General features: G+C 48.7%; 2 protein-coding genes and 1 pseudogene across 10 annotated transcripts in view; 1 reads left to right on the forward strand and 2 right to left on the reverse strand.

Annotated features, from left to right (window-relative positions):
- The window catches only part of MED12L (mediator complex subunit 12L), a 104,778-nt gene that overhangs the window by 49,353 nt on the left and 35,703 nt on the right, over positions 1-19,722 (forward strand). The window lies entirely within an intron of this gene.
- Positions 337-4,087, reverse strand: LOC116235540 (G protein-coupled receptor 87). The gene is made up of 3 exons (XM_090147565.1): positions 3,713-4,087; positions 2,603-2,728; positions 337-2,050 (listed from the first exon to the last, which is right to left on the reverse strand). Exons 2-3 carry the CDS (start codon positions 2,634-2,636, stop codon positions 1,014-1,016), a joined length of 1,071 nt encoding a protein of 356 aa, XP_090003691.1. The 5' UTR covers positions 2,637-2,728; positions 3,713-4,087; the 3' UTR covers positions 337-1,013.
- LOC116235448 (P2Y purinoceptor 13-like) lies at positions 16,953-18,263 on the reverse strand (annotated as a pseudogene).

Genomic DNA, 19,722 nt, shown 5'->3' on the forward strand with positions numbered 1-19,722 from the left:
CTTAAAGAATAAAGCCCTTGTCTTGTTCATGCTGTGTTAAGCAGGCGTAGTGCTGTGAAAGTGCGCCGTCGGCATGGTGGTAGTGCTGGGCCCTGCCCTGTGCAGGGCTGCTGAGAGCTGTGTTTTGGTACCCTCACTGAGGGAAGCAAAGGGTGAAGAAATATGGGGGTATTTGGGGCTCTTCTTTGAGAAGAGACGGACCAGGAGGGCGTTTGGTTTGTGCTGATGTCTGGTGGGGATGTGCTGTGGCTGGGCTGACGTGCATTAGGGATTGTCCTGCAGCCCTCCCAGCCTGCAGCTCGGCTGGCAGTGCCACCAGGTGGGTGTTCATGGCTTCCTGCTGCCTGACCTCGCTGCGCTCACCAGGAGACCCGCCGATGGCTCTGGGTGCCATGGCACTGCCCTCAGGCACCTGCTCTGCTCTGCCGCTGCTGCCGCCACCTCCTCCTCCTGGTGCTGCCTTTAACCTGGCTTCTGTCTGCTGCCACCAGTACAATCCATTTTTTGGTTGTTAAGCAATGTTGCTTGTGCTCACAGTAAATAGTCCGGGTGAAAATATCAACATTACTGTCTAAACTCTGCAAGAAGGTGGGAAGGAAGAACTGATCGAAGATCAGTAGGAGTAAAAAATGAATTAAAAATGAAATGAAACGCAAAGGAAGGTTACTGAGCTGGAGTTGTCACTGGGCCTTGAGCTGGGGGAGAGCAACTCCTCTTGGTTAATGGGAACATTCTTTACGTTACAGGATACTTATATGGGATTTCTTTGGCTTCTGCTGGTCTTAAGAAACAAAACAACAAAGCAAATGTACCCAAATGCCTCTGAAGTGAACCCAGTCTGTGTGTGTATTTATAATTTTGAGTTAAGATAGATGTTAGTGAGCTGCAGTGGCAGAGCTGTACATGTCTGTACACTTTCAATGCACTTCTGTGGTCCAATACCCAAAGACAGGTTTTATTTACATGCTGTACAAATACCCTCAGCAATCAGCACCAGTCCGTGCGCGGGGAGCTCAGACGTCAGTGTATTCGTGGTAGATGCGCACTTCGGACCTCCTGACACTCTGCAGAGACCTGATGCTCTCACTCCTGGTTCTCATATTTGATTTCCTGAACAGCCTTCGTGAGAACGATCTACACATGAAAAAGTAAATGATTGGATCCAGACAAACATTACATGCAGACAGGAACAGTGTCATTTCCTTACAGTAATACAAGATTTTATGTGCAGAGTCATCCAGCAGTTTATCCAGATGGCTGAATGTGAAGGGTATCCTGCACAAGTGGTACGGCAGGAAACAGGTGAAGAACACAGCTACTACAACCCTGATGCTTTGGTTATGCTTTCTCTTTCTGCTCGATGAGCTAATGAACTGTTTGCTCGATTTATAAATGTACCTGGATATGGCAATGTAGCACCCTATGAGCACTATAAGCACCACCATGAAGGTGCAGGTGTTGATGTAAATAACGGCTGTGTGCCACTTGACTCCCAAGGGAGACTTCAGCTTGATGCAGTCGTCGATGTTCCTCCTCGTGGGGTAGCCGTTGGTGAGGATGAGGTTGGGCAGGGCGAGGAAGGCCATCACCACCCAGACACAGGCGGAGAGCACCTTAGTGAAGGTGATGCTGTACATCCTGGAGTCCCCAAAGGGCTTCACAACCTTCAGGTAGCGGTCGATGCTGATGAGCCCGAGGAAGACAATGGTGGTGTACATGTTGGCGTAGAACAGAACTGTTGTGTATCGGCACAGGAAAGAGTTGAAGTGCCACGGTCCCAGCTGGGAGTCCTGGATTATCTTGAATGGGAACGTCAGCGTCATGAGAAGGTCTGCGACCACAATGTTCTTGAGGTAAAATATAAAGCTCGTTTTGTTTCTGATGTGGAAGAAAATCCACACCGCCAGGCCGTTCAGCAGGATGCTTGCCAGGAAGATGACCAGGTAGAGCACAGGAAGGACGATGGTGGTGAACTCATCCTGCGTGGCGTTCCCAGGGGGGCCCACAGAGCGGTTGGGGGCGGCGCTGGCAACTGTGCTCAGGTGCTCCTCTGTGGGGCGAGAGCAGCGTTAGAGTGTTCGTGGTGTCCGGTGGATGAAGAACTCTAGAATGTCACCTCCCTGGGCAGCCCCACGGGCTGCTGCTCAGCCACTAAAAGCAGGAGTCAAATCAGCACTGCTGAACTCGGTGCATTACAGCACATGGTGTGAGCACAGCAGTGCTGCTTCCTGCTGGAAAGGGGCAGCAGAGCTCTGTCCATCCAGTTACCCAGAAACAGGGCTCTGGAGGGTATCTTTGAGCCTATTCAAATGCTAATTTGAAACTTACTTTACTTTAATTTACTTTTTAATGTAATTAAAAACCACATTCTCTGGGGGTTTTAAGATTTTGTGTACAAGTGTTTGTGAACAAACTGCAGGCTCTTCTACATTATCTCACATATTTTTTTTACCCAAAATGTTTGCACCTTGTCTTGGCTGGTAAGCCAGGACTGAAGCCCATGGGGCTGCATGTGGCAGAATACTGAAGGCCTCTTTCAAAAGGACTCATCTGAACGTTGGAGGCAGTGTTGGTGACACTGAGCTGCTGTTCCTGACTGTACCTGGTGGCGGTCCATAGGACAGGTTGTACCCCATTATTTGTGGTGTGTTGTCGGCCGAGGTGCCTCAGGAGTCCCTCTGGCAGCCACAGGTCCAGGCCTTGGTGTGGGCAGCACCAATGTTACATTCTGGGGGAAAAATAGAAGTTAGAGGGAGCCCCGGGGCAGCCCTTCAGTGCCAGGGAATCACGGGCACCAGGTACTGTGAGGCTGAAAATGTGGAACCCAGTGTGTGCTGTGAAGGCATGATAATGGTTTGGCATTGCTCAAAGAAATCTGGTGATACCAATTTGTAAGGCAACACTGCAGATTATTGATTCTTGTATCATGCAAGTGCAGTATTTTTTTCCATGCTTCCTTTTCTGTTTGTTAGTTTTGATAAGAAGACTGCAGCTAAATGGCTCAGGTCTCAGCTGTTCCACTGGCCCTGACTACCTCTCCTACGGGGATGAGCAATGGACAAAACTACTGAGCCCTTTTGCAGATCTGAGCTTGACACAGGAAGGGAACAAGTTCTTTCTTTCAAGGTCCCTTCCAACTCTAAGGATTCTCTGTGACTCTGTAAGTTTCAAATTGTCACTAGGTGGCAGTAAAGCAAATCATTATGTTTTAAAGCTCTGGTTAAAAAAAAAAAAAATGTAATTCTGCTATTTTTAAGCTTTTTTCTCAGTTTAGCTGCTTTTTGTCTGACATTGTTTACAAATTCTGGCTCCTAATGAGACCATCGAAAGTAATTTAGGTATTTTGTTTTGTCTTCTGCTGAGAAGCAGTAGTCGTCTTCCTAGGGAGTAAGAAAAGTCCCTATTGCTCTGTTACTGTTGTTTATAATCCACAGCTATTCTTTTTTGCCCAGGAGGCACAGAGATCAAAAGGACAAGTGATTTTATAAAAAGATGCATATCTCTGTCTTAGGCAAATAAGACGCTTCTTTCCCTGTTTCTCAGGGCTCCTTTCCTGCCTGTTGCCCGGTCCCCAGAAGGCTCCCTGCTGTCCCAGCGCCCACTGGGTGAGGCAGGGACTGGTGGGTGCCACGTGCCCATTCAGTGACTGGGGAATGCTGTGGGGTTCAATGGCACTGGGTCAGGTCTGTGCTTCTTGTGTGCTGTCACTTACTCCAGGTCCTGAAAGGAATTGCTGTAAATCCTGTTACAAAAAGCTCATGAACTTTTCCACCTCTGCCTCCATCCTTCAAGCGAGTATTGTCACAAAGGGGCTGTATGGATCTGACAACATGTAGTGACTGTGAGTGCATCTTTGTGCAGGAGCAGCACCTGCACTCTCCGAAAGTTCCATCTCTTGACTCACAGCAGAGAATGAACCGATGTTTTTTGACACACATGAGAAGGGTTCCTGGCTGCATGGTGGTCTCAGCCACCGGCCTCTCCTCCCAGCTTGTGCCAGTCAGTTCCCATTGTCATCATGGGGCTTGCTGTCAGCAGAGATGGGGCAAGCTGAGACTTTCAGGCTCCTGCTCAGAGTGCATCAGGGTGCAGTTCCTTTCCTCACTGTAGATGGTGTTTGTTTTGGTGGGCGCTGTTATTTGGAGCCACAGGGCTGCTGGTCTGAGTGCTGGGATTTAGGCTGTTACCTTGTAGGTGAAAACTGCTGCAGAGGATGGACTGCAGCTGCTTGGACCAGAAACGTTGAAATCACCGTCACAGAGGGCTCTCCCTGCACAGGCACATACCTGACTGCCCTGGGGAGCGGACTGCAGCTCCAGCTTAGCTGTGCCTGTTGCGTGCAATGCTGTCAGCAGCTCCTATGCTTGCTCTGTGATGCATGTGCTTGGGTGCTCATTGTCCCAGTGCCTGCAAAGCCATGTGTGCAGGAGAAGTCCAGCTGATTGCTCACTGTGCTCTGCTGTCCCTTCCAGGTGTAGCAGGGCAGGGGAGCAGAAGCATCCCTTCTTTCACACTTTTCAAGTCAGCGCTTCTTCCAGCAGAACCCATGGGGTCTGGCTCATCCTTGCCCACAGCACTGGCTGTGGGGGAACCCTGCAACATGTATCTTCCTTGCCTCCGAAGGTGTGACTGCAGTCAAACTGCCCAGGGAAATAAAAATCGCCCTGGAAGACAGACCCTGCTCTGTCTTCCTGCAGGCCAATTAGATCGAGCACCTGAACGGATTTCTCTCTGTTATCTTATTGCTAATGCTGTTAATACTAAAACATGTTCCGAAATAAAATAAAATCCCAGCAAAGTGTTGGTTGGCAGAAGAAAGCAGGAAACTCTTCACAAATACTGTCACAGAGCGGTGACTGCTGACCCACATTGGCAGTGCTTTGTGTCCTGCCTTGCTGGCGCAGCTGAGCTCAGCAGCAGCCTCTATGCGTGCAAGGGGTGGAGGATGGAGATGACACCTGCCGAAGGCTGCCCCAGTGATGTGTTGCAGGCTTTCCCTTATGCTGTTGTAATTCTGTAACTTTAACATCACAAACAGGTTGGTGAGGGCAGCAGATGCAGTCACAGTAGTCCCCACTGCATGGAATTGGTTGTCTGACAAATTTTGGGATACACAAAAATGATCCTGCTTAGATTCAGAAATCTGAAGGTGCTTAGCTAGCTTAATAGACTTTAGCAGGAAACTAAGAAGTACTGGGATAGACAGAGCACGTTCCTTGTATCCCTTGGCTCTGCAAGCTGTGGCTTTTCCAGAAAATACCACTGCATTTCAGACTTGAGGAGTACAAAGAAGGTTAAAGAATATTTTAAGACATTTTGTGATTGTACTCTGGCAATGTGCTCTGGTAGTGACTTTTTTACTTGTGGTATTGGATGTGGTATTTCTGTGCTGGACAAGGTTGGTTTTTAACTCTTTGTCCTGTTCTTCATACTCTTCTGACCAATTTCATCCTGTGTTTCTCCAACCTCCAGCCTGATGCTTCCATAGAAACACGTTCTGTCTGGGTTCTTCTGAAGATGCAGTGGAAGCTATTCCTTTATTTCATGTACATTTTTAAACCAAGTACATACCTTCTTCTCTGTAGCTCGTGCACTTGGCTGGCTGTTTTTTTCTTTCTTTCCCCTAAAGGCTGTCAGTTGCAGCAAATGTAGGTTAAGCACACGCTGTTTCACTGATGAGGTAATGTTCTGCTGCCACTGTTGACAGACTGGTTTACGTGCCTGACTGCGATGGCCTCAGATGAGAAGTGAAGTAGTAGTAGTCTGCACGGTAGATTTCACTGCCAGATGGGTAGAGAATGACTGTATGGTTTTTCTAATGAGTAAGGCTTTGGGTTGCCTCACTATTTGAAGAAATTCAATACCGTCACATCTAATTAATCTTCTTGCATCTCTTATTTACAACTCCTTAAAAGTTAGAAAACTTTCTTTGTGAGGTTGAGCAGAGATTTTGGTTTATAGAGCTGCAGGGCTTTAAGTGATGCTTGGTTACCTGAGCACAGCTGCTCAGTATGCCACTCACTGCATGTCAGCATAAGGTCTGGTAAGTGGCAAAACTAATGTAAGCAGAAAAAACGCGAAGCAGTTTGGTAAATTTGCTCTTGACTGACTGTACTTAAGTTCTTTTCTGTTCCCATCAGAGCAAAATCACTGACTTGTTTAATTGTAAAGATTTGTGAGGGAGAAGAAAAAGCATTAGCGCAGGCCGCAGAGCATTTGTGCATACTGCTGCAGCCAGCTGGCAAGCAGTAGTACAGGGCCTGCATCCCCGCCCTCTTCTTTACCTCCATCCATTCCCTCCCTGCATCATTTCAGCACACCTGGCATTGGGTGCCCACTGCTGTGGGCTGAGTGCTGGTGAGGTCATGCAACTGCTTGTATTTCAGGCCGAGCCAGCTGTACATGTTGGCTGCCTCTGACTGGAACTGCTCCCATGTGTGCTGGCAGGGAGGAGACTGAAAGCACCCTCCCTGGGCTCTGCACTTGCTGCTCCCCATTCCTGCCTTCCCAGGAGGCGTGCAGGCAGCTCTGCGTAAAGCAGACACATTGCCACCCTGACTGAACTTCAAGAGGCTAAGAAACAGGAGCAAGGTACGATTGCAGCTGTGGGCTCCAGTGCCTGGCAGCTTAGTCATACCCAGAAACAGGAACCAGTGCCTCGGCTCAGAGAGCTTCACGTCTGCCTCAGTGTCTAATACAAAACCCACTTCTTGGTTTCTAGGTTCCTCCTGGAAGTTCCCCTCCATCCCAGGCTTCTTTCAGCAGCTGTGAGCAGCAGCCCTGTCTCTGGGCTAGCTGCGGTACAGATTGCTGCCAGCGGGAGAGCTCCTGGCTGAGAGCCTATCCTCTGCTATCCGCTTGTCCTCAGTGAAGCCTGCTGCCAGCCCTGGTGAAGGCTGCACCACACAGCGAGCCGTACCTGCTGTGGGCGAGTGGTCCCTGCCATTGCTAACAGGGCCTTCTGTCCTCACAGCACTCGGCCCAGGAGCTGGCTGTGGGAAAAACCCTCCATAAGCTATTCCTGGGAAAATTAGAGTTTCTCATGTCAGTTGCTCAAGCTTGTGTTAGTCCTCCTTAATCCTTTGCCATAAAGGTAAAAGTACAGTGCATATGCATCTGAGTATCCAGCTCCATTGCTCGTTTCTGCTTTCTGCAGCAGCCTTTGGCATTGCTTTATTGCAGATACTCCTTAACGTCACATTCAGCTTGTGCTTGTAACTCTGTTCTGCTGTACGGTTTCTGGGGGGCCTGCAGTGGGTGCAGCAGTGCAGCAGGATGCTGCAGTGGGAGTAAGTAATGCTGCTTATATGCGAAATTCTCCGTTTGCCACTCTTGCCACCAAATATTAAGTTCAGCAGGGGGTAGGGCCATACCTATAGCATAATGTGATTTCTTTAGTTTAAAAATACATATGTATCTATGTATATCTTATTTTCTAAACATCAATTTTGGAATATTTTGTCCAAATGATTTTTTAATATTAATTTCAAGTGAATGATTATGAACCCTAATTTTCCAGTATGTGGGATGGGTCTGATGTGAAGCCTGTTCGGGTTGCTGCCCAAATTATCAAGTTTGTCCTTAATTTTTCTGTCTTTTGAGATCATTAAAAGTTCATGGATTAACATTGCTTACTTTGAGTCAGATTTTCCATGCACAGGTTACGAATCCTAGCAGAGGTTGTTAGTCTTTGGTGTAAGGCTGTCTATTTTGGCAACTCATTTGCTGCACCTAAAGATGCTTGAGTTCTCTTTCCTCTTAAATATGTATAAGGGTTCCTAAGAGATGCTGAAGAAATGCTTTCAGATCTTCAGTTGCATTAATAAGAAGAATATGCATCTTTTGTGATCTGGAATCAGGGTCACAGCTGCCATGTTGAGGATGGGTCCTGCTCTGTTGTGCTGTGCTTTGCAGCTGGCAGACTGGCTATAGTGGTTGGCTGTGTATTGTCTGTAGCACAGGATGGACTGGCAAAGCAGAACTGAAGTTCAGTAGTTCTAAGCCTTGCAGATCCTCATCTCAAATACTGATTGCTGTTTTCTTTGGTTTTGCTCAATGGTAACTTTCTGAAGCAGATACTTTTAGCTCTGCTGAATGTGGGCTGCCGTGTGCCTCAAGGACTGTGGGCACCCAGATCAGTAACTTTTCTGTTGAGATTTTCAGCCTGCTGAACTCAGAAAATGGGAGGGAGAGCAACAGGATCCTCGGCATTGGTTCTTTGGTGGCCAGCATTTTGCCAGTTCTAAAGCAGTGTGGTATGAATTGTTGTGCTCAGGCATCTCTCTTATAGGCTGCAGTTGCTTTTACATGAGGGTTTAGGAGAGAATTGGCAGCAGAAAGGCCCCACACTGGGCTGCAGGTAAAGGGCTGTTGGTGGCAGAGGAGTGAGGTGTTGCAATTCTGATTTTTTTTTTTCCCTGAAAACGAAGGGAGGACAATGCAGTGGTTGACACAGTTGGGATAATGAATGTTTCTTGGAATGGCAGCCTCTAATTAAGCAGGGGGAAGGGATTAGCTCTGAAGTGTTTCTTTTGTCTCTGTCTAGAAGATGCTGCTGGGTTGTTTCGCTTGTGCAGAACCTGCTGATAGCAGAAGCCATGCTGTAGCCCATTGAAGTAGCTGTCCCTGAGCCCCTGTTAGGGGCTGCCATGTGAGGTGCAGTCAGGCTGCTGCCGGCCTCGCCATGGCACAGCATGCACTGTTTCCCCTCTCCCTTGTTCCTCCTGCACCTGCCACTGCTTTCTCTCACTCATATGGCAATTAGAAGAGCACCCTCCTTCCTGAGTCTTCACCATCTTCATCCTTGTGCTATTGGCCTTGGCTCCTTCCTCTCTCCACACATTGTTTCTGATCTCCCACGTGATGTCAGCAGGATGGATGGCAGTGATGTGGGTGATGCTGGAGATCAGTTCCATGCCTTTCCCTTCTTGCCGGAAGCTTGTATGTCTGCTTTGCCTTTCAGCTGCCCCTCCTGGGTGCCCACCGCTGTTGTGCTGATAACTGTAGAAATATATATTCTTCTTTCCCCCTCTCCTTCAAGAGGAGGGCCCCATTCCCAGAATCATAGGCTAGGTGAGGTCGGAAGGCACAAATATCTGGAGATGGTCTGATCCAGCTCCCTGCCCAGAGTAGCAGCAGCTGTCTGACTGTCAGAGGGTTCCTGTCGTTCCATAAGCTGTTCCTCCTGTGTGCTGTTATCCCAGAGTCAGTCTTCTGCATGTTAAGAAGCTGTTAGAAACACACTGATCTGGCAGAGAGCGAAGGCTGGTGGCCCTTTGTTGGGGGATGTCTGCTCGAGTGGGCATGGGAGCCTCTGCTGAATAGTACTGCGTTGTGAGTGTGGATGTCGGTTCTGTGTGATGGGAAACAGGATTGAAAAACTTGCAACGGAACTTTAAATACAATCAAGATGTTGTCTAGGTCAAAAAAAGATGAAGGTTTGCGATTGTGTGGCACAGTTCTGGCCACTGCGTGCTGGCCATGTCTCCCAGGTGCTGCAGGGGATGCTGCAAGAAGGTCTGAATAAAATGCTGATGCATACACGTAGGCAATGCCAACTGGCGTTCGAAGTCATTCTAGACTCACTTTCAGGCTTTTTTTTTTGTTTTTTACTTTGCATCAAAATTTCTATTTCTTTTATATGCAGTGCTAGTTCCCGTTACAAAAGGATGAAACCCACATCTGCTGCAGTCAGCTGGGTTTTTCTGTGCTTCAATGCACATTGCTAACATGGGCTCACCACGTTTCGCAACAAAGCCAAAAAAAGGTACGTGTGGGGAATGGCAGCACTGTGTCCTGTAGGAGCTGCCGGCCCTGTGCGCATGGCGGCGGTGCTGTGTGAGGGTGATGCGGGCCAGGCTGGGCTGCGCTCACTGCTCTCACCTGGGTGTGCCGGCAGCATTTCCCGAGGAAAAGCAAGAAGCAGTGTGCTGCTGTGATGGTGTCCTTTCAGGTTCAGGGTTGATCAGACCTTTAAGCCTGCTCCTCATAGCGCATGTCCTGTGGTTTTATTTTTTAAGAAGATACAGGGATGTGTAATGGCAGGAAGGGCTGAGACAGCTGAGATGTGGGAATGAAGTGCTGAAATCCTGCTGTGCTGCTTTGGCAGCTCTGGGTGAGCAGCTCTGGCCTGGTCCCCTGGCAGGGACGTGGTGTGATGGCAGCAAGGTAGCTGCGGACCTCAATTCCTGTTGGGCGCATCTTCGCCTAGCCCCAGAACTCTCACAAACGCAGCACACCTGGAGTTCTTCATGGCCGGCCTGGGCGTCCCCCCACTGCCATGCGCAGGAGCAAAGGGCCGCCTCGGCCGTCTGGGCTGGGAGAGCCCGGCCCTGCCCAGCAGGCTGCGTGCTGCGGGGCTGCGTGCCGGCACAGGCTGGGCCGCGGGCACCGGGTGAGCTGGTCTGCCTGCCGCTGCCGCCCTGCCCTGGGGATGCCCCGGCAGCCTGGGAGGGCACGAGGGTGAGACGGCAGCGGGCCGTGATGGGAGGGAAAGCCGCGGGCGGCAGGCAGGAACCGGCGCAGTGCTGTGAGAGCGGCTGCTTGCTTCCCACGCACCCCGAGTGCAAACAGATGCTTTCTGCCTGAAACCTCTCCCACCCTTTGGCTGCTCTGCCTCCACTGCTCGCTGCACGGCGGCCCTCAGATGGGCCCGAGTGGCTGCTGGCTCCAGTGCCAATGCTCCATGCGTCCCTGTTTGTGAAGGAAGATTGCAAAATCTTCTCTAGATGATCGGACAATATGTGAAACCCTATGAGAGTAACACCGAGCGTGCCCAGTGAGAAAACAGTTTTCTGCGTCCCTATAGCTTGCCTATGGCAACCATTTCTGTAAAATATAAAACCTTTAGTTGCGTTGCTGTTCTCAGTTATTTGTCGCTGAGCATAACCACTTCAATCTGAAATACTTGTTACACGAGAGAGGTCTGTGAAAGTGCCTATCCTGAGCGTTGAGACAGATCCGACACTCGGTGTGAATTGCCTGCTCAGAGCTATGTGGTTTTTCCAGTGAACCTGACAAGTTTTAACATGATCGGAGTGAAGCATGAAGGAAGAGAACCTTTATTCTGTACAAAGTAATTAAAAGAATTCAAGTACGCTTTCCTGTACTGAACGAGGACAAAAGGATCGAATGCAAACCTCGGACAGAGATTCAGATGTTCTGGTTACTGGATCTTACTCGATATGACTTAACCTGTGTCAGGAAGGACGGCATTAAAACCACAAGCGCTCTTGTGCTTTGAATAGTATCTCAGGAGGAATAGTTAGTAGAAATCTGTATTTTTCTCTTGGGAGAAAAATAACGAGTAACATTCACCACTGAATTAATACAAGATTGGAAGTTTTCACTACTTGAGACTTCCTCCTGCTTTTAATTTAACTGATCCTCAGTTTATGCTTCTCTGTCTGATTTTTTTTCAGCAACTTTGTCTTAATTCCCACTTTCTTTTCGGTTAAGGGTGTCTAAGAAAGGGAAAACGTACAGAGCAACCTATCAAAGCTTTTCAGATGGTCAGAAATCACTTACCTGTCCCCGCTGTCGCCCTCCGTTTGTCTCCGAGCTGCATCGCGGAAGTGCCTCAGACTCCTCCAAAATGCATCTTGAGACTAAAAACAGTCACGAGAGTATTTCTTGTGCTAAGGTGGTTAAATAAACCATATCTGGAAGTAAGCTTCTGTGCTTCCAATCGCCTTTTTTTGTGGTACCTGATCAGAGAGGCAGAATTCACCTGGCCAGGAGCAACTGGAGCAACTGGCTCTCTCATTCCCAGGAATGACTCACATGCCGGGTAGGCAGCGCGCTCGCGCCCGGCTCCGGAGCAGCCCAGGCCTGGGACGCAGCTGTGATTCACCCAGGGGTGGGCTGCTGTCTGCCCCGGGCAGCGCGCTGTGCGCTGCCACCTGTGCAGCCGTGCCTGTGCCTCCCAGGACTGTTTGTCTGTGCAGTGAGCGCAAGCTGAACGCGAGGCTGAAAACTCTGGTGCTGGGTAGATGCAAATACCTGCTAATCAAGATTATCATGTCAGTTATTAATTTGACTGCATTTAAACGTCTTTAATGTTGTGCTTTGAACAGATTCTCTCATCCAAAAGTAGGATGAAAGTGAAATGTGAAGCCTGTAACTAAGTATTTCAGCTAAAATGACCGGACTGCCTGTCAGCTCCGTGCTTCCTGCTGTCACCGTGCTCTCTGAGGCGGACCCTGGGCCCGCTGCCTCCTGCGGAGCGGTGCTGCCAGTCCTGGTGTGCGTCCCGAGCAGGGGAACGTGGTGCCTGGGAGCACTGAAATGAGCCCTGACACAGTTACAGAAGGGACAGTTTTGCTGTGTGTCAGTCAAGGATGAAGTGATTGATTTCCCATTTCTGTAGCCTTCGTAAATAGAAAACAAATACAGACAGCACCCTCCCTCCATTAAATCTTCAGGAGAAAAATTCATCTTCCAAACTGCACTTCCAGAGCAGGGGCTGCCACATCACATTTCCTTGATTTTTGTGTCTGTTCCGCCTGGACTTCTCCGTGCACACTTTGTTTTCTTTTCCCCCAAGCTGTGGGTGGTGGAACCCCCAGCCCTACTTTTCTGACATCAGAGCCTTCTGCACAGGTTCCTTTGGCAGCTGCCTGGAGCCTTGCTGAGCCATTGCCAGGCCCACCAGCTGCCATACCCGTGGTGCACTGCTTCCTCTGGCTGCGTGTGCAGGGGAATCCTGCAATCGTTTTCACGTTTCTGCTCTCTGCTCACTCCTGGGCAATCTGTAAGGTTCCTACTTGCCTCAGGACCTTAATCAGATACAGTCCCTGATCACAGGAGACTTTTGACAAGGTTCATCTTTGAAGACCAGCTTTTGCAAGGCAAAACAGATAATGCAAAAGAAGCCAGCAGGAACACAAGTTATACTTCTGCAGTATGTGATCTGATCTCAGGAGCTGGGTATTTCGACATTAACTGGTGGTCCTTGTTGCTTGCACGCAACAATATGGCAAGAGAAATCTACCTCTTCCATTCATTTTTTTTCACAACAGATACTCTCTGGAATGTTTGAAAACCCTGAATTCCAGTATCTGGAGTCTGTGCTGCTCTAAGGACCGCTGAGCTCAGCACTGACCAGATGCGTTGGTCGTGCTCCCAGCATTGCTGTGCCTGTGCCCACAGCAGTGGGCAGCCACGTGCTGCTGCGTCTGCTTTGGGACCTCAGGCATCTCCGGTACTGGGAATGTCTTTGGGACCTTAAACAGCGCTGTGGGAAGTACTGTGGGGAAGAGGGAGGAGAAAAAAAGGGAAAAGAAAAGCAATTTTTTAAGGAGATCCAAGTGTTCAGTACTTGGTGTCCTATATTCTTGTTTCTTGAGTGTGGTGTGATTGCACATCAACTTTTCTTTAAAATCTCTGTGTTTTGATATATTAGTAAAGCCAAATGAATTAATAAGCTCTGCTGCAGCATCCCCAGGAGGCTGTTAAATTGAAGAAGCTGCGTGGTGGTTCTCAGGTGGGAGCAGGTCTAGGCAGGTCTGCACACAGAAGGGAGATGCTGTGGATGGAGCTTACGTAAAAGCAGCGCCAACGAGATGTGGGGCTGTGGTACACTGAGATGCCGAGGGCTGACCTGTAACTCTGTCATAGCTCAAAGGCTGGATGTCCCTTCTTGTGTTCTAATGGTTACTGAGCAATTCTCGGATGACATGAGAGTCTGAACAACTTTATTACAGTAATTATTGTGTTGCTTTACTGTAAAATTCCTTTACTATCGCATTGGCAGTACAAGCTGTGGGCTTACTTTTTAAGCAGATTAGCCACCCGGATAATGAGAATCACTTTTTCTTTTTTGAGAAAGAGAAAATGGTGGAATTCTGAGAGCTTGCAGCACTGGTGTGACGCCTGGTGTGCCGTGCTCCTGTGTGCAGGAGGTGCTGAGTTCTGGAAATGTCTTGGGAGCCTCCAGCACCTCCTTTCCTATGGAGGTCTGATGCAGCCCCTGCTTGGTGGCTGCCACTGAAAGGCAGGGAGCTAAGAAAGGAGCTAAGAACTCACTTCCAGAAAGCTCGTTTCTTTCTCCATCCTTGTGCTGTGCTGTAGGTCTCTCCAGCTGCACACTCTGGCTGATGATCCCTTCTGGGGCCAGAAGTCAGTTTGAGAGCCTGCAGTCTTCACATGCAACCTGCTGGCCCTGCTTGCTCATGAACAGTCATACGGGGAGTATCCTGGCTGCTGGGCTTGGCTTCCCAGCTCTTATTCACAATGCAAATTTTCTTTCTGTATTCCAAGTGAACTGAAGTATGCCATGTATCACGAGAGCTTTCTCAAAACTGAGTCACAGAAGTGCTGGTGGAGGGGTTTGTATTGGTGCTGGGCACCACTACATGTCAGGACATGTGTGAAGTGCAAAATTTGTCCTGAGATGTTCAGGAATGAGCTTACTGTCCCTCTGATTCAAAATCTGGAAGGCTAAATTGTAGGTGTCTTTGGCAATGGCTTTCTCTTTTTCATAGAAGCAAGTAAACTAATAAATAAAAAGAAACATCCACTAGCCTTTGTGCACCCAAAGAAGATGCATTTCCTACAAAACTTGTCTTCCTGGTGCCCTGTGGTTCCCCTTCTGGAACCCAGCAACCTGTGAAACCTTTAGAACGAGTGTCAGTAGTTTTCATGGGAAACCAGAGCCTGGGAGGCTCATTTGTCCAAACAAGTCCAAGGCCTGCTGCCAGCCTTCCCACTTCTGGGCTGTGGGGGCTTCTCATCTGGACTGTAGATGAGCCAAGCAAATGCAAACTTGGCTGTGAAAAGAAAAAGCCTCGGTGCTGCATCACGATGATGATGGGCTGTGTGTGCCAGGTCAGGATGGTGCAGCTTTGCTCTGTGCTGTGTAACTGCTGTCATACCTCGGTAGCTCCTTTCTGGGTTAAGCTGGGGGAAATTCAGATTTGGAAAAATAGCAGCTGTTGTTCTGAGCATGCCGTAAGCACTGTGGGAATGAGACAGATTCCCAGATGGCACTGAGGAGCCGTGCAGAGCCCCACCAGCGGCCCTGCTGCTGTGCTGCTGCCGGCCGCTCGCCGTGGGGCAGGTCTGAGCTCAGGGCTCACCTCTGCTTGTGGGAGAGATAAAACAGCACTGCGCTGGTTTTTTGAGCCTCAAAAAAGGAGAGATTGAAATGCTGAGGTATTCTTAGTTCTGTCTGGCGGCAGGGATCTAAAAACTGTCAAAACTGTCAGACTATTAGAATTCAGGGGGCTTCTCCTGGAAGCGGATCAATGAGATCAACGCGATGTCCTGTCCTCCCAGTCAGCGAGCATTTCCCTGCGGCAGACCTTGGGAACGGGCTGCTTACTGCCATCCTGAGAGGCTGCAGCAGAGCAGATGACTCAGGCTCCTCGGGAACCTCCAGCACAGCCCTTGCTCGAGGAGCACCCCTGCCCATTTTGTGGCTATGCCCACCCATAGGCACAGGCTGCCGGTGTGCACGCATTAATAGGAGTGCTGTGCTGTGTTCCGAGCAGTAAAACATGCATTTCTTTAGGCAGTTGCTAAAGCAGGGAGTGTTTTAACAGCTGAGAATTTGGTATATTCACTTTAATTAAAGTAGCCAAATTAATCCTCTTAAACACTGTGGGTGGGGGGGAGAGAGAAATTAATTCCTGAATAGTATTTAATCCTGAGAAGGCACTATTTGAGAAAACACTGATCTGTAGAGCAGTGCAGAACCAATTGGAAGCTGGCTGGGGATTAGTTCAGTTTCCAGTTGTAAATGAGTATTGCATTAAAGAAAGCACCACTGTGCCTAGTGGAGGAGATACAATGAGCTGAAATTGCTGAGTGATGCATCCAGCTGTGTGGTAGAGACAGGGAGTCCTACAGACACACGTAATTATATGCAATAATCTAAAGACAACTTTGAAAAAATCAAGCTCTATGGAGCAACCTGTGCGAGTGCATTATGCTGCTGTAAATAGGCAGTCTAAAACCAGCAATTGAGTGGTAATCATAGCATCTGGCATATGAGGTGAGCACCAGACTGGAAAGAGCCTGAGAAGGGTAGTTTGCAATAGGGCTGGTGTGTCTCAGCACGGCACTGGGCTCTCCGGGACATCTGGGCATGGTGCTGGGCTCCCTGTGGTGTAACCAGGTGGGAGTGCCTTGAGCCCGCACTGTGATGTGATGGGGCAGGAAGGGTGGTGGGGGCACAGGAAGCAGTAGGGGGGTGGCAGGGATACACTGAACAGTAGGGGTGTAGGGGTGTCAGGGGAGTTACAGCGAGCAGCAAGGCCGATGGAAGGGAACAAGTGGTGGTGTTTTGCTGTGTCTGCTTCTGCAGCACCACGTCGCCTGAGCAGTTGCCCTTTGCAGTCCTGGGGCCTCTGCTGGCCCAGCCTTGGCGGCTGCTCAGGGACTGAGGTGCTGCAGAGCCACAGTGCCCTCTGCTAACTTCTCTTAGGGGGGGGAGAGGAAGGGTGAGGAAATGGGTAGGCGGCAGGAAGGTAGTTGTGTCAGAGGTGGGTAGGGACAGGGAGCCTGGCCTCCTTCCCTCTGCCAAGTGTGGTTTCTCCTCCCCACTCCGTGCCCTGCCAGCCAGCCTGGCGCCGGGGTGAGATCTTCTGGGTTTTACTCCAAATAAAGTTTAATTGTTAGAAGCAGCTGTAGCCACTGAGCTGTGAAGTGTTAATAAGAAATGTTGGTTTTTTGCTTGTTTTGTGTGAAGCAAATAAAATTATGCCATAGCTTGTTCTTAAGTGATATGAAGGTACTCTAATTCATAGACAACCATTTGTACTACGTGGAGTGGATGTGATTTATCGACCAAATCAGAAAAGCTTCTGCTCTTGTTACCTGCACAGCACCAGCGGTGCGGGGCTACAAGCTGATCAGTGTTATGCATCACTGATGCGGGCAGTTCAGAATGATGTGGTTACAGCTGTGAAGTCGTTAGTGATCTGAAGCGATACACATCTCTGTGATATGAGTGCAGTGGCACTGTGGCCAGGCGGGCACATCTCAAACACTGCTGGGCTTCCCCAGCTTTGGTTACTGATGGGGTGTCAATGAGAAAGGGAACAGCTTGGGGAAAGACCTGTGTCAGATCAGCTGGCAGTTTGGGGGGGTAGCTTTCCACCTGTCGTGGTAAGGAGTGAGCATAAATATGGAAATCCAGCCTGCCCTTTTATTAAGCATTACAGCACCACCATCCTTCAGTTTTCTACAGCAGCAGTGAAACAAATTTCTTAATTTCTCCGTGGATGTACAAAGACTCCAGAGTGCAAAGCTACAGAATCAAGATTCAATGGCCAAGGTTCCTGCGTCCAGTTCAGTACTTGGGTTTGTATGAACTGTTCTCTGAAGTGTGTTTACTTTCCCACATAGCGTTTTTGCTAGGAATGGTTTGCACAAGAACACGTGTATCAAAGGCTCCATGCAGCTGTTTGTGGCAGCTAGCCAAAGAGTGCTCTCCTTAGCAACAAAAAGCTGATTCTGCAGGCAGCAGTCCATCTGGGTTGTCGTTTGACTCAGCATGTAGGGAATGGAAGGGGGCAAAGCAGAAGAACACAGTGAAAATGATGAATACTTTCCCCTTGACCCTTTGTTTCTTTTTGCTTTCTTTCTTTCATGTTTTCAAGTAAGACTTGTACACCTTTTTGGCAATAATTACATAAAATAGAAGCATAAGAATGAGGACGGCCCAGAAGACAAACTGGCAGATGTAATCAACAGCTTGAGTCCAAGGTAGCTCTTCAGTGAAGCACGCTTCTTCACCAGCTGTGGTGTTGCTTTCTTGTTCAGTAGGATCATGTTTGGCACAGAGAGAACCAGGAAGAAGAGCCAGACCAGACCTATGAGGATCTTTGCTGAACTTACTTGTTGCACCCAGAACTTCCCGAAAGCTCTTGTGATCTTGAGAAACCTATCAGAAGCAACGAGACTGTGGAGCACTATGCTAATATACATGGTGTCATAAAATATTATGGCAGAAAAGCAACAGACAAAGGCCTTCAGCTGCCATGGTCCCAGGCCAGTGTCAGGATTTTCAGGGGAAGCATCAGAGTCATTATAAGGTCAGATACTAAGTTATTTTTCAGGTAGACAATGAAAGTTGATGTACTTGGAATATGGAAGAAAGCCCAAATAGCCAGGCTGTTCAGTGTGAGTCCCAGCAGGAAGACAAGCAGACAAGCATGTAGAGCACTGGGAAGACCAGGTGGGTGACTGCGGTGTCGCGGTGGCACAGTGCTGACTCTGCTGGAGTCACTGCTGGTACTCCAGTTTGCAAAGTCCCCCATTTTTCAAAATAGACTTGGATAAAAAGGGGAGAGACGATGTAAAGTATGACAGTTTGTATTCAGGATGACACATTCCTCATTATTATTATTAGCAGGTTTATACAAATGCACAAAAAATCTCTCAAATGTGCATTAAACAAACTGACCAACATTAAATGTAAAACTTTGTCAAGGGTTGTTTGCAGAGTAGTGAAGAGTTGAAAGGTTATAACAGTAGAATGTCCAGAGAACCATTTGTCTTTACACGGAAATGTATTCTAACACGGAGTAGAGATTTTGTGGTTGTGGTTAAAAAGCCCCCCAGGTGCCTCTGGGAAAGCGAGTTCTGGCATTTCTTACCCAGCACACACAATTCTTCCTTTATCAGCACAGATTTTAACATTTTTGAGAATAAGATGCACCTGCTGGCTGTCAGCCTCACATCTGCAAACAAGACACCTGAGTGTTCCACCACGCCACGGGAACACTGTGAGAGTGCAGATACCTGACACAGCTGGCAGCAGGAGGGTCTCTGATTATGATTATCTGGTTCCTTTGTAGACAGGAGCCTGGAGCAAAGTTCTAACAGCGAGGAAATGTGTAAAAAGAAGAGACTTTTTCTGCTGGCAGTGGTGTGTCGTTTCCTTCCCGATTTTCATGTATCACCTGAGTTACTTAATTATGTTTTTTGTTGCCTTTCTGTCTTCCTTTTGTTCTCTGTCAGGAAGAACTACTTTCTCTACTGACAAAGGAAAAATTACCACATCTGTGAAGACAGGCATGCCTTCTGGATTTTTGTTTGTGTGGAGTGGCTACACTGTGCTGTAGATGTGCGTGCAGATGTCAACAGTAATGTTGGGCAGAGAGGGCAGAGCCCCCGGAATGGCAGAGGTGAAGGTGGCCTTTCTCACTGTCATCATCCTGATGTGTCCCTAGCTGCCTGCCCTGACTTCTGGTCATGCACCAGGACTACATAAAGCTGAGGTGGTTCATTGCATGGTGCTGATTTCCAAGGCAGAGTCATCATGTTTTCTCCTATATCTTGATGCTGCTCCCAACTGAAGAGGCAGGTACTGTGTGCCTGTGTGCAGCGTCAGTGACATCCGTGTGGTACACAGAGAGCTGCAGTACTGTTTGAACACTCCAGCTCATCAGGAGAGGCATCTGCCAGATAATTGCCACTTTCTCTCCACATGTGGGTGCAAGAAATGTGGGCAGTGTGTTGGGAATCTTGCATGTCCCTCCTGGCCCCCAAGCAGGTGCTGAAAGCATGCAGTGAAGTGGCTGCATGCTGGTTCTAGGGAAATAACAGCACCGTGTTTTTGATGCTGGAGTGTACAACAGCGAAATCTGTGCACAGGAGGCTTTGTGAAGTCCTTGATTTGTGCTGACAGGTTATAGGAGATGCATTAGCTCCAAGACTGAGCGCTGACATGTGTGAACTGTGTTTTAATGTTTTAGGAAGTTGGATATCAGTCCT

This window comes from Phasianus colchicus, chromosome 10 (genome assembly GCF_987193195.1).
Source record: "Phasianus colchicus chromosome 10, bPhaCol1.hap1.1, whole genome shotgun sequence".
NCBI lineage: Eukaryota > Metazoa > Chordata > Aves > Galliformes > Phasianidae > Phasianus > Phasianus colchicus.

Excerpts from the sequence above, each read along its gene's own strand:
- LOC116235540 (XM_090147565.1), bottom strand. The coding sequence starts at position 2,636 with ATGGGGTACAACCTGTCCTATGGACCGCCACCAG. Across the intron at positions 2,051-2,602 it reads GTCCTATGGACCGCCACCAG|AGGAGCACCTGAGCACAGTT; the intron begins GTACAGTCAGGA and ends CTCGCCCCACAG.